Source organism: Halichoerus grypus, chromosome 7 (genome assembly GCF_964656455.1).
Source record: "Halichoerus grypus chromosome 7, mHalGry1.hap1.1, whole genome shotgun sequence".
Classification (NCBI taxonomy): domain Eukaryota; kingdom Metazoa; phylum Chordata; class Mammalia; order Carnivora; family Phocidae; genus Halichoerus; species Halichoerus grypus.
This window is the reverse complement of record NC_135718.1, coordinates 126,314,098-126,328,940: the sequence shown is the minus strand read 5'-3', so window position 1 is coordinate 126,328,940 and position 14,843 is coordinate 126,314,098. Positions and strand designations below refer to the sequence as shown.

Here is a 14,843-nt window from a genome sequence, read left to right as displayed (position 1 = left end):
GCCAATGAGGATGAGGCGCATGCTCCAGTCCCCTCGCCTGCCCCAACCTCGCCACCCCGCCTTAACCCCCTCCCACCCCACCCTGACCTGGGGCGGGGGATGTGAATGCTGCCGGGTCTTCCAGCTAGGGAGAGGCGACCTCTGTCTGAGCGCAGCGGCGGAGGACGGGAGGCTAGGGCGGCGATTTATTTCTGCGAGCTGGGGGGAAGCCAGAAGGGACGCGGGAGTGTGTGGGTGTGCGTGCGTGTCTCCGCGCGCGTGTCGGGTCAGGGGCTGGAGGGGGGAGTTAAACACCCATTTGAACAACCTAAAGGAGAAAAGAGATGTTGAATTCAGTGGACCGCTCTTCTCCAAAGAGCTGGCCTGCTCTCCAGGGTCTCCCGGCTTCATTAACCCCTCAGCATTCAGTCCGAAAAGGCCCCACCGTGGGCCCCGGGAGTCCTGGAGTGGCCGAGCGTCCCGGCCCACCGAGGAGACAGCCATATGGCCGCACGTTCACTCACTTGCCGGAAATCTGAGAAACAGCTATCCCTGTTTCCCCACTCTACCAGTTCCTTCACTGGTAGACTGGTAAACACCCCACCCCCTCCAGCCCAAGATTATATTGGCGGCAGACTTCCTAAATTTTAGTGAACTGCGTGTCCAAGTAGAATGCAAAGACCGAACTAGGCTTTCCTTTTTCATTCTGGTGTCTCTGGTGGGACCATCCACATGAGGCCCAGAGGCCCAGCACTTTTAATAAAGTTTTAAAGAACCATCTGTTATGTAAGCTCTTCAGCCACCAGCCCAGCCACATCTTCAAAAAGTTTTCAGATCTCATCCCAACAAGATGAAAAACATTTTTTTCCAGCCTCATGACTGCATATGAAATGCCTCATATTCAGTGTCTGCTGCAAGACTGGGTAATTATCAGAGTCCACCCACAAGGGGGTGAATTTGAATCTCAAAAGATCTGAATTTATTCTATTTGAATGGCATGGAGATCACACATTCAAACTGTCCAGTCCAGTATTTGATGAATTGGAAAACACTCCAATCATCACCACGATTAATCTACACTTTTGCATGAAACGGGTTGTTTATCACCTACCGGTGTCTGGCAATTCAGAGGCTGTTGGCTCTCTAAATTGTTCTTTTTGTAATTTTCTTCTTTAATATATATTCAGAATCTAAGTTATTTAAATCTCAGTTTTGTAGCATCATCAAATTTCATGAAAATGTTTAAACTTGGGGGGGAGGGAGACTGTCCATTAGTTTGGAAAGTGCAGTGGGCTGTGGTTGCCAAAATTAGGGACCCTTAAGATGCTCAGATTTCTGTGATGGTATCAAGTAACACTGTCAATCCATTTTCAATATTACTAGTTGTTTTAAATACCATTGTGAATTAAGTGCATATATATATATATATATATAGATACACACACACACGTTTATTTACATAGTTCAGAAAAGGAAAGGAATTACAACTCAGGGCTCAAATCAGTTCTTGCAGTGCTGTGTGGATTCGGATGAACTTTGAAAATCAGTTTATTACAAAGTCTTAATTTAGGAGTGTCCTACTACAATCAAAGAGCTTATGGGGGGCACTTATGTAGCACCTTCACAAACACCAGGCTCGCAGCTATGGAGAACTCCAGACTCTGGGTCCTCAGAGGGAGCTTCCAGCTCAGAGCCAGAGGGAAGGTCCTCTGGTTGGTAGAGCTGAAGGAAGAGGTTAGGAGAGTTAAAGTCTGACAGACCATATATTTGTGGTCTGCATGGTGAAATCCTTGCCTGGACTTGAAGCAGAGCCTGACCCAGCCCAGGCAAACTTTGTGATCACATTCATAACCCAGCTGCAGCTCCAGAAGGGGCTTGTTTAGACCATAGCGTCTCTTGAGTCCAAGCCAGTCTGCCTTCACCTCACACACCCAAAACCAGTAGTCATAGTGACAGAGGGCCAGCTGACATTCATTTATCTCCTCCCCAAACCAGAGGAGGTGGTGAGGGGGAAAATAGGGGCTGGAGACACCGTTTCAAAAAGCCACCCTTAAAAAAAAAAAAAAAAGTCCAAGATTGCCTTGCTTTGAGGCTCTTGTCCAGGCTGACCGCAGCAAACGGAAGGGACACCGCAAACACAGGAGGTCTCAAGCAGAGAGAAAACCTCGGTGCTCCAGGCCTCCCGCTCCAGGGAGAGAAGAGGCTGGCTCAACCCTATCCCAGATCCCCTCCGCATGGTGGAAACACACACCCCCCCGGCCCCCCCGCCCCCCGCCTGCGGTGCGCAAGGTGGGAAATCGTCCACTGCAATTGTTTCTAGTCAGAGACCGGAGGGCCCTTTTTCACGGTTTTTCTCCTCAAGAAGTTTAGGGGAGCGGCGGAGTCCCCAGCTCTGGGGCAGACACAGAGGGAGGGGCGGCGGCACCAAGGCTTCCGACACTACACTCATTCCGCCCTCCAAGTGCATCCATTCCCCACCTTCTGAGTTCCCTCTGTCCGAATGTTCTGGTCCCTTGAGCCTTCAATTCGGCTGGGCCAGGGCCAGCATTGGAGCCACGGACCGCTTGCCCTGTGACCGGGGATCTTCTTGGGCGTGTCCCAGAACACCCTCTCGGAAGGAGAGCTGGGGGAGGAGGGGCCTGAGCCGCCCACGGTGCCTCGGGTCGGTCACCTGAGGATGGTTCTAGGTTGCAGAGGCAGCCGTGAGGAAGGAGAGCTAAGTGGACGCGGGAAGGGGGAGGCATTTGAGATGGGAGTAGGGGAACAGGGCCTGTGTGGTCTAAACGTTGATGCCGGTAGTTGGACTGGCCGACAGACACACCGATCGGCTTGGAATAATAAAGCCCCCATAGAAGGGCAGACGCATCCCATCCTCCGCCAGGGACATCTTTACCTACTGCCACTCTGCCTCTTAATGGATGCACACTTAGGAATCCACTCCGTCTGCGGGAAACTTAACTGGTGGCAGAGACAACAGACCAGAAGTCGGGAGGCAGGGGGAGGCTGTTCCAGCTTTAGCTACCGTATGCATTCTCAATTTCTTCCCTGCATTCTTCTGCCAACTTCTGGCAAACTTCTCTCCCCTTTCCCCTCTCTTTCCCCACGCCTCCACCTTCTTTCCGACGAGACTGGTCTCCAGGGCTCGTCCTTCCCGGTTCTGACTTTGTCTTAAAGCATTGATTGACGGTTGCAATTATAAAGGATGATGGCTCGGGGAGGCTCCCGCAGCCTTGATGAGCCCGAGGAGCGCAGTCCTGGCATATTTTATCCAGGCTCAGCGTTACGGGGCCGTGCGCCCCATTCACCCGGCGGGCTGCAGCTGAGGAGGTCTCGCACTCCCCACCCGCGAGGATGTAACCGCCTCGCTCTCCTCCCCCGCCTCCACTTCTCCGCTGTTCCGCGCGGCATTTCAGACAGCGCGCCGGGAACAGCCCGCCCTTGACCTGACCTGAGAATTGTTGGCCAGCCCCGCGCGCTTAACGCATGCAGGCTGCAAAGGGAGTGAAAAATGTCAAGATTTTTAGGACTGGTTCAAGTTTCCTGGGCTCGGAAAACACAGGTCCCCAAGTATAAGACCCACCCCTCCCGCGCGCCTGGGTGGGAGAAGCCTTGCATGACCCACACAACCTCACACGAAACTTGCAAATCAACATTCTTGGAAACAATTTCTAACGTCTACTCCATTTCTACTTTTTGGTAGTTTTTTTTTAAGAAACCAGAATCATTACTTTTCTCGTAGCACGTGTCTAGCTTCCAGCCTCAGAAGAAACCTAGATTTTTTTCGAAAAGTCTCCACCAAGTGGCCGGGATAGCCCGAGGGGAAAGAGAAGCAAGTTTACCAGCCTACAGAAAACTCAAGCTCTGCCTAATTTTTCAGCCCCTCCCACTCAAAAAGCCCATCAGAAGGCCCTTTTGCCTTTCTCTGAAGATTAAGTTTAGCAAGAATTCCAGAGTTCCGCTCCCGAGCTCAGGGGGCTGGGCTATCCGCCCCAGCTTCCAGGCTTCCCCAGCCTGCGTCCAGAGCACTTTGTTTTAAGATGAGAGGGGTTAAATTTCAGGACAGACATACAAATTACCAAGGAGCACCGTATTGGCCGAAGCTTTGAAAAAATAAACTGGAATAGGTGAGAAGTCGTGCCTCGTTAAAAAAAAAAAAAAGATCCCTTTCTGGTACATGTGTAAAGAACTACCTAAGACATCATCTGCCACAGCGAGTAGAGCAGGAGGAAAAACTGCTATCAATTTAGACACTCTACCCCTGGAAAGACTTGTGTGTCAGGGGTAGCCGCAAGTGGGGATGGATTCACAATCACTAGGAGAGTATCTTAATATATCATGGCCCCGTCTTTACTGAGGAGGAAAATACAAGGTGAAGTAATTATCCGGGTAATCCAGGCTCCTCCAGCCCCTCCCCCAACCAACCGCCCACCCTTGCCCTAAAGAATAGGTGAGGTTTTCCGAGAGTTTGGCCTGGATTATCGGAATCTGCATCTCTGTAAAAAGGCTTCTCAGTAGAACTTTTTGGCTTCATTTTCTTTGGAGACTGTTGCCCCAACCCAGGGGTCCAGGCGCGTCCCGCTTTGGTATAGCCGGTGCCCTTCTCGAAGTGGGCGGGGAGATCCGGTCTTGAGAAAGGAGCTGGCTGGGGAAATAATCTTGGGTAGGTGGTCCAATCTAATCTATCTCTTCCTCTGTAATTGAAATGGAGATGTGAGTCAGCTCCAACTCAAAACAGTGAGACTCCACTCTTGGAACCACCCCTGTCCATCCTCGGGACAAACCAGAACAGTGAGTGACGTTCTCGAGGACGATCCTGGCGCCAGCAGGCCACCAAGCGCTTAGTGAAACCAGCTGAGCCCTTGCGTTGCAATTCCACGCCCCTTATCCCCTCCCCCCTCCTCAACCCGGACTAGGAACTATAAAGCCGTAGCACTAGATTATTCAGGGCTACCGTTCACGTGAATCCGCCAGACTGGAAGTGTCCTGAGGGAAGAAGGGATTCCGCGCCGCCTCGCTTGCGAATTCCTCTGTTCTTGGAGCGCGGGGATGGGTGGTCGGGAGGCTCTTGCCTTAGGAAAGCCCCCGCGCTAGGGGTTTCTGTTCTTAAGATCAAAGAGTGCCGGGCCGCGCAGAGCTGTGTTTGCCAGCCAATTTGGGCCCCTTTGGGGCAGAAAAGAAAGTGGGGCGGGGGGTGCTGGAAAGGCGGGACTTGCGGTGATTATCTTCACCTTCCGGCTTGCGGTGCAAAAGTATGGAAAGTGCTAGGGTTTGGGAGGTTACGCAGTTCGCAGGATGTCGGCTCGTCCTCCGACCTAAAGACAACTTTTACGATTAAGAGGTGGTGGCCAGCCAGCGCAAAGGCGTGGGGCAAATTCTTTCGCTTTCCCCCCAAGGTTTCTTGTCTGGAAACTGGGGAGATGCTTCGGGGACCTAGTGCCGGGTTCAGACCGATTTTTCTTTTCAATCCAATATAGACCGCGGGTAGAACAGGTGGAGCTTGGTGGGGCTGAGGCTGCGGACGTCCAAGATCATGAGGAAGGAATCAGCATTTACTGTGAAAAATGTTAGCGCTGGGCGTGGGACCAGCGTCTCACTAGAAACACACCAGGGTTTGTCAAAAGTGCTTTTTAAAAACGGGTGCGTGTGCTTAAACTATTTCATTCTCTATCTCGTCCCCTTATAAGACAATAGATGTAGGCGCCTGGGTGGCTCAGTTGGTTAAGCGACTGCCTTCGGCTCAGGTCATGATCCTGGAGTCCGGGTATCGAGTCCCACATCGGGCTCCCTGCTCAGCAGGGAGTCTGCTTCTCCCTCTGACCCTCCTCCCTCTCATGCTCTCTGTCTCTCATTCTCTCTCTTGCAAATAAATAAAATCTTAAAAAAAAAAGACAATAGATGTTTGTTCCTCGGGGTAAAAAGGGTCCTTTTCTCTCTAAACTCAGTCACTCAGGGGCGCCTGGGTGGCTCAGCGGGTTAAGCGTCTGCCTTAGGCAGGGGTCCTGATCCCAGGGTCCTGGGATGGAGCCCCACATGGGGCTCCCTGCTCAGTGGGGATCCTGCTTCTCCCTCTCCCTCTGCTGCTCCCCCTGCTTGTGCTCTCTCTTTCTGTCAAATAAATAAAATCTTAAAAAAATAAATGCAGTCACTCATTTTGGGTGATTTCCCTGCCCTCCTCATACCCACCAATTCTATAACAAATAGCTGCTCTGAATTTTCTCTCAATTCCCTTGTCTGTCAGTAGTCCTGCAAGTGGCCAGCATACACCCCATAAATGCAAGCAAAACCTCCCTCCAAACTCCAGAGAGCCTTTCAAGGAAACCAGAACAGAAGACCCAAAGTGCTTTCCTACATGCTTTGCTCTGCCCCCAAGGCTCCTGGATGCTGTCCCCAGCCGGCCCCCTACACCTCTCCCCATCCCACCCTTCTGAATTCTACTGGGATCTAAATCTAATTTCCACTGTGGAATGAAAAGGAAGATAAAGAGCCATTTACAAATGTCTTCTTAATCCCCCATGCCTTTTGGAAGAATGTCTGAGTAGATCAACATTGTTTTTAATAATTACTTTATATCAACAAAGGCAAATAATCACTACTTTAAGGAAAGATCATGGATTTCAGAATCACATCCATGGGTTCTGTTTACAGTTCACTCTCTTGACAAGGTGAAGGATCTTGGGAAAATCACTTGACCTTTCTGATTCAATTTTGTCATCAGTAAAACAGGGTTAACCAAGTAAACTCTATACTTGCATGAGACAGTACGAATAAAGCAACATACCATGCTCTTAATAAATACCAGTTCTCCTTTGTATTTTCTTTTCCCCTAACTTCACCCACACTCATCTTTCTCTAAGGAAAATAACTAGGAAGGGAATCACTAACCATTCTAGAACCATTAAAAATAAGATCCTTCCAGTGGGAGGTACCTGCTAACTTGACTGTCTTGCAGCGCTTGACATAGTCCTCAGGGACCTAATTACACCCCCAGATAAAACTGCTCACCAAACTGCTTATGTTCATCTGTATTCAGATTATTTGGAGTTTAAAAGTTAAGTGTGTCTTTTCTTACTTATTACACAAAAACACACATATCAGAGCTTCCCAAAAGACTAAAAAAGAGGCAGCCTTTATTAATTTGTCTGATCAAGTTCAGTCCACATGGTTCTTCCAGGCTTAACCTCTCACGTTCACACTGGTTATATTTCAACTCTTCCCCAGGGCTTCCCCTAGACCTCAAGGTCCCCAAACTCCTAAAGTTCCTTGAAGCCAACTGGATTTCTCAGAGAAATTTTTGTTCCAATAAGGTGAAGAGTGAAGAAGTGCAACCCAAAGAAATAGCTTTATCCTGAGGTAGGTTCTAGTCTTGGGGAACAAGACATCTGACTCTTGCCCTTCATAAAACATCCCTAGCAGTGCTTGGGGGAAGCTGGGCCTCCAGGTGGGAGTCTGTCCCAGAGCCTTCTCCATACCTCATCTCAAGTTCAAGGCTGAATCTAAGATAACCCTAGACATTATGTCTGGGTAGAGGCATTAAGTAAAGGAAAAAAAAAAAACAAAAAACACTACCAAGCCTCTGTTCTCCCTTCCTCCATAAATCTTTCTTGGTTTATTAAAAGAGGTGTTAAAGAAATCCTTTAGCTCCAGTCAGAACTTGTAAATCAAGGCCAGTAAAGAGTTTGGGAAGCACTCTTTTGGAGTTGGGCTGAGGCAAGGAAGGAGAAGAGGCACCAGAGTTTAGCTTCCTGGAGGGAACTGGCTGCCTGAACCCAGCAGCCAAGAATCAGAACATGGATTTGGGTGACTGACATTCTAAACTGCACCACCAATAAGGCTAGCCAGAGTTTAGGGTGACATAATGGGCTATCTCATTTTCTGCTGCATGATGTCTACTTTCAGAGATCCTTATGGGCACAGAGCTTACTGGAGGTTATTGCTGGAATGAAATCAGACTCCAAGAGTGCTAAGGGGACTAGATAACAAAGTGTATGTAGTGTCTCAAGAATGTTTGCATTGTGTATTATGTACCCCTAACTATGCAGACATAACTTCCTGTGGGTAATAGACAATAACATATTGAATGTGTATAATGTATTCTATTAATGCACTTAATTTGAAGAACTACATAAATTTCATAGAAATCAAAACAATAATGTTGAGCACATTGCAGAAGAGTCAATAAATACTTGTTATAGGACATACTTCCCACCATACAGATTTGACTCTTTCGTTGATGTAGACAAATACTTTGTTCTTTCTTTTTCTGTTTCTCTTTCTCTCTTACATTGCTACTGTATATCATCAGTAAAATTGCCCCATTTGGGAGAAAGGGGAAAAACAAACCTAAGCCAGAAACCAAGAATTTGGACAGTGTCCCAGAGCTAGTTAACTTTAAGGGAACAATCTGGTTATAACCCCAAGTCTGCTGCTCTTATACCACACTGTGATTATCTTGCAGGTAGGCAGAAGGAACAATGTTATGATTTCCACTTTTCTATATGAGTACAGACATTTATACACAATTTTCATGTAACCACCAGTGTGCATAGAAGGAAAATGTCATACCCACCAAGGACCCATAGGGACAGCTTTTGAAATAAACAGAGGCACATTTCTTAATACAACACAACTGAATTAATGTAAAGTTGGAAACCCTGACCCATCTCTACATGCCTTGGCCTCAGTTTTGCGAACCACTCCCCATCCCTATCCTAACTTGCAATTTGCTCCCTCAAAGCCACCCCAGAACCTGACACTCTCTACTCCACCCATGGGTTCCTCTCAATGGGCCTGCCCTGGGCAATCAGAACCCAATCCAAGAGGAAACTCACCTTCAGGATTGGGGTAAGCCCTAACTGTTCAGACTGATGGCTCACAATGCCCCCTTTTCCTCTGTCAGCCCTTTGGGTGACTTGTCTAGCCAAGAAACCCCCAGGAATGACCCTCCGCGCTCCTTGGAGGCTACCCCATGAATAGATGGAATTCTCAGTGCCAGTAGCCGCCTCTGGGTGCCTAAGATGTTGCCAACAGGGACATCTCACAGCCACCTGGGAATACCAGGGTATGGGGGAGGGAGGGTGCTAGGGCTCGGAAAGGGCGGGAGGCCGCGAAGGAGATCCGGAAAGAGGTTTCTTTTACCGGAAAATTGACTGGAATTTTGTCATCCCGGGATCTGACGCCCGGAAGTGCCTGGAGAGGTTTAGGGTGTTGGGGTAGACTCGCTGGGCGCCTCCTTCCGTACTCTTTTCTTTGAGGCTCAGTCTTTAGCAGTCCCTCCGGGGCTAGACAGACGTTCCGCAGGTTCTGGCTCTCTCGAACCTGGCTGATCCCAGACGTGAGGGTGTTAGATCTCTATTTATGCTCGGGATGGACCTGCCTCTATTCTACAGCAATGCCCGCGCCCTGTGAGTCCCAGTGCGGTGGGTAAAACGTAGCAGAGAGAAATGCAAAGGGGTCTCCTTCTACCACCTGACCCTCTTAATTCACCCCAAGAGTCTGAGGGACGCCGTGGCGGCGGGGGTCGGCGTATGTGTTCTCGGGGACCCCCACGCGCTCTTAATTCGCAGCCTCCCAGTCCCCGCTGCGCGCGACCCGAGGTGAGGCGGGAGCGCGGGCTCGCCCCACGCACGCGCCGCCCCTGTCCCCAGCTGAGCGCGCTCTCGCCGCGAACCCCTCACGCGGATCCCCGGGGCCGCCGAGCCCCGGGAACGCCTAGCCGGTCGCTGCCTGGAAGGACTCCTTAGCGCGCCGCCGCGGTTTTGCCAGGCGAAAAAGATTAGAAATCGTGTTTCTCTTTCACCTCCTTTCTTGTGCTCATAGGTTCTTTTTATCTGCAGAGCAATTGATTCAGTGTTGCACTCTGCCTTCCTCGTGTTTTCTTTTCCTAAGTACAGATTTTGGGGTGGGGGGGTAACCATTTCCTCAATTGATATACCATAGGGTGTAGTTGGCTCAATAAAAAAGCAATCACTGCACTCAGTGGAGTCAGCTGGTTATCAAGGGAGAAAGAGGAAAAGCCCAAGCCTTGATCTTCCTTCTTGTTACAGCGGAGCTGGAACTCAGAGCTCATGACAGGCCTCCGCGAATTCGCAGGGAAATTGCAGTTCGAAAGCCTAAAAAGTGCTACAAGAAAAGGCACAGGTCCTTCAAAAACTAAGGGAAAGGAAAAAGGGCATGACTGCCAGCAGACTAATAATTACAGACCGCTGGAAATCACTTCCCTTTAGTCCTTTACTTTTAGGACTAATTGCATGTATTCTTGCTGTAACACTAACATTTTTTGTTCTTTTTAGAAGTGAAAATTAGCTTTATTTACTCCTGTTTATAAAAACAAGCCATGCTCATTATTTTGGAAAACAGACAGTAACCCTTAAATTGTAATCCTTAACTAATGATGAGGTGTGTGTATATATATACATATATTTATTAAATACATATATTAAAAATACATGGTTTTTTGCATGGCTTTTATTCATCAGAGAAACAAAAGGGTCTATAGTATCTGCAATGAATGAGACACCATACTGTGGTGTGGCTTGAAACTTTACAAATATCTGAAAGCTATTTGTTAAAGTTTGATCAATGATGATTCCATATGGTAAACTAGTTTCGAGTTGGTCAAATTTTAGCTTATTATCTCTGATTAGAAATTATCAGAAAATACTAGTGATGAAATATATACATTATAAATTTTTGATTCTGACTGTTTTAGACTAATGGATGGGCATCCAAAAACAGTGGATATAATGAATAATATTGAAATATCCATTTGCTTTTTTTTAACTTCAAGAAAGATAAATGTGTGATACATACATGGGCTTATGTGCTTTTAATAGACAATAGGAGAAGCAATGACTTATAATACTAAAGACATCAATGAGATTAAATTACATGAATTAATGTAGTAGCAGACTAATAAATGGATGATAAATAGAGCAACTCCTACTTACCAATAGGTGTAAGTCCGCGCTTTAGAGAATCTTGTAAATTTCCAGTATCCGAATTAGAAGACATTCTTAGTAAAATTATAGGTGGTCCTTTGGCTTAAAGCAGAAATCATTGAGCATAAGAAAAAGTAGAGCTTGTCAAATTTTGTAGTCCTCGGTAGGACACATCAGACTACAGTAGCCCTTAGTGAAAGTTTAAAAAATTGCAAAAAAAAAAAAAAATCCAAGAATTCAGAAAGTTACAAGTAAGTCTTTCCCTGGACTCTGTACTTTTTCCAGCATTAGTGGCCTGCTGTAAACCATGTATCCTGTTACATGATGGTTTCTAATCAGAAGAATGGGAACTTTTGATAGGCTTAGATGGATCACATGACTCTATGCAAGTTGATAAGAGGACCCTGTTATAAAGTGACAGCAAAAGAGATAAGAACTCCTGGCAGATAATGGCAAAGAAATGATTAACTCAGAAGTGGAGAGGTGCTATGCAGCACAGAGACTGGAAAGTTGTAAAACTGAGGGGTCAGAAGATCATACTTAGTGGATAAAACTCCAAACCAACTTAAATCTACTAACTGAACTTAGGCTTGTGACATACCCCCTTGATGTCATCACCTCTTGGCATGGAGGAGGACAGACGTAGCTCTTCTGACCTCTGTAAACATATTTTAGATGATAACATTAGCACACATTAATTCTTTAAATGATGACTAGAGATATGATTGACACTTTAAAATACTACAGGTAGCATTTCCAGGCTTATGGTCATTTATTTATTCATGTGTTGTCAACCAACTTTTTAATTACGCCTATTCATTAGCTGCAAAGTTAATCTTAGATTATTTGTTCATTAGTCAGTTGATTAAAAGGGCAGCCTATCTCTTTACCCCCAATAAAAGTAAAGCTTATACTTTGAGGTTAGTGCTGGCAAAATGATGAACGTATAATACGTCTTCCATAATTTTAAGTTATTATTCTTTGCTTGAATCCATGGGAAAAATCTGGATCACTCTTCACCATGAAAGAACTATTACTAAAATGACCAACAGTAGTTTTAGGTTCTTGTTAAATATCCCTATTGTTCTTCAAAGTAATAAACTATGGATTCTTAAAATAATGCATATCTTTTCCCATGTTGTGAAAGAGTTAGTTGTCTGTTTTAATTTCTAATGGAGCAAAGTTCTTTTCCCCCTGAGATTCTATTTAGAAAACTCGAAATGTTTATGTACAGCATTTTTCCCATCAAAATTATATTTTCTTGGATTAGATATCACTGCATATAATAGAAAAGTCAGAATAAAGTGGTTTAAATAAAATCTTTATTTTTCTCTTAGAAGTTCAGATGTAGACAATCCAGGGATGGTACAATAGCTCTACAAAGTTGTTCAGAACCAGGTTCCTTCCATTTTACTACCCTTTATCTCTTGTCCTCATGTTTCAGAATGGCTGCTAGAATTCCAGCCATCATTCTATACCAGGAAGCAGAATGGAGGAAAGGCAGAGAAAACACACTTCTTTTTTTTTTTTTTTTTTGAAAACATACTTCTTTTTAAGGACATTTCCTGAAAGTACCACATAAACACTTTGCTTACATCTCACTATGCAGAAATTAGATACGTACTTATCCTTAGCTGTAAGGGAGGCTGGGAAGCGAAGTATTTTAGATGGGCAAGTATTTCAAAGGATTTGGTGGCTCAGTTGGTTAAGCATCTGCCTTCAGCTCAGGTCATGATCCCAGGCCCCTGGGATCAAGTCCTGCATTGGGGTCCCTGCTCACCAGGGAGCCTGCTTCTCCCTCTCCCTCTGCCTGCCACTCCCCCTGCTTATGCTCTCTCTTTCTCTGTCAAATAAATAAATAAAATCTTTATTTATTTTTTTAAGATTCTATTTATTTGACAGAGAGAGAGTGAGCAGGGGGAGGGACAGAAGGAGAGGGAGAGAATCTTAAGCAGACCCCATTCTAAGCGCAGAGCTTGATTCCTACTCAGGGGGCTCAATCGCGGGACCCTGAGATCATGACCTGAAGGGAAACCAAGAGTCAGCCACTTAACAGACTGAGCTACCCTGGCACTCTTGCTGTTATTTCTTTAAATATCAAACAATAGAGGCACCTGACTGGCTTAATCAGTAGAGCATGTGACTCTTGATATTGTCGGGTGTAGAGCTTACTTTTAAAAAAATAGTAAAATAAAATAAAAAATACTTTATAAAAAATAATGAATAATCAAACAATAATATGCCACAATATTAGAAATGTACTAATGTAGGTGTTAAAGGACATATGACTCTGCAAAGCAGCTATTCTCTTAAAAACTATTAGGGCCCCAAAATATTTTTGCTTCTGTGAATTATGAGTATTTATTGTATTCAAAATTAAAATTGAGAAAGTAAAAGTTATTATTTATTTATAAATATACTAATTTATTTTTATTAAAATATGTTAATATGCATAATGCATTTTAAATTAAAATAACTATTTTCTAAAACAAAATAATTCATAAAAAGCAGCATTTTCAGTAGTCTTTTTAATCTCTACCTTTTTTTTTTAAAGATTTTATTTATTTATTTGACAGAGAGAAAGAGAGCACAAGTAGGGGGTAGTGGCAGAGGGAGAGGGAGAAGCAGACTCCCCACTGAGCAGGGAGCCCGATATGGGGCTCAATCCCAGGACGCTGGGATCGTGACCTGAGCCGAATGCAGACGCTTAACCAACTGAGCCACCCAGGCGCCCCTTACGCCTGCCTTAATGGAAAACGAGATTCTCATATCTGCTTCTGCATTGTCTGTAGCAATATATTGTTTTGGTTGAAGTATATATAAGAAAATATGGTCTTCAAGATATGAAGTTAGGAAAAGGAGCAATATTGTAATAACTTTTTAAAATAATTTTTATGGATCTTTTTTCTTTGATGCTACACCAAAACTCCACAAGTAATATCTTCTTTTTTTAAAAAGATTTTTATTTATTTAACACAGAGAGAGAGCACAAGTAGGCAGAGCGGCAGACAGAGGGAGAGGGAGAAGCAGGCTCTCCGCCGAGCAGGGAGCCCGATGTGGGGCTCGATCCCAGGAGCCTGGGATCATGACCTGAGCCGAAGGCAGCCGCTTAACCGACTGAGCCACCCAGGCGCCCCACAAGTAATATCTTCTTAAAGATTAGTTGAGGGACTCCTGGGTGGCTCAGTCGATTAAGTGTCTACCTTCTCCTCAGGTCATGATCCCAGGGTCAAGGGATCCAGTCCCTCATCGGGCTCCTTGCTCAGCAGAGAGCCTGTTTCTCCCTCTGCCTGCCGCTCCCCCTGTTTGTGCTCGTGCTCTCTCTTTCTCTCTCTCTGGCAAATAAATAAATAAAATCTTAAAAAAAAAAGATTAGTTGAAATGTGGAATCTGAAACCACATCTGTGAACTTTTTATACCCTGTTACACTAAAATTCATTGGCCTATTTTATACTTCAAATACACCTTTTACCTATGCATGATTTTGTTGCATCTCACATTGGTAATTTGGAAAATGTAGTTTCATCAAAGTTGGCAAATTTTCCAAATGTTGACACATTTTGTTATATAGTATCAAAAATTCTATTTATGAATATTACTTCTGATCTCATCTGAAGTCTTTAAATACTGGGAAGCTGTCAAACTCACAGTGGAATATACAAATTTTCTTAAATCCAAATTTTCACTTGTAAGCCTGAAGTTATCAATGGAAAAAAGTACCATCAGTTTTTTTCCATGAATTAACAGGTTTACTTCATATTTGAGAATTTTCTCCAAAATACCCATGTCTAAATAACCAGTTTGTCTGTCATTCTTAAAATGTAAGAATAACATTCCATTTTTAAAAAGCAGCTAGGGATGCCTGGGTGGCTCAGTTGGTTAAGCATCTGCCTTCGGCTCAGGTCATGATCCCAGGGTCTTGGGATG

At 45.3% G+C, this 14,843-nt stretch overlaps 1 protein-coding gene across 4 annotated transcripts in view; it reads right to left on the bottom strand.

Annotated features, from left to right (window-relative positions):
• NR5A2 (nuclear receptor subfamily 5 group A member 2) overlaps nt 1-11,225 on the bottom strand; it is a 135,614-nt gene extending 124,389 nt beyond the window's left edge. For all 4 annotated transcript variants that reach the window (XM_078078245.1, XM_036081533.2, XM_078078246.1 and 1 more), the window contains exon 1: nt 10,926-11,225. In XM_078078245.1, the coding sequence (XP_077934371.1) occupies nt 10,926-10,989 (64 nt within the window). In that variant the 5' untranslated portion in view covers nt 10,990-11,225. The remainder of the gene's footprint in view (nt 1-10,925) is intronic.
• Between the last annotated feature and the right edge of the window lie 3,618 nt (nt 11,226-14,843).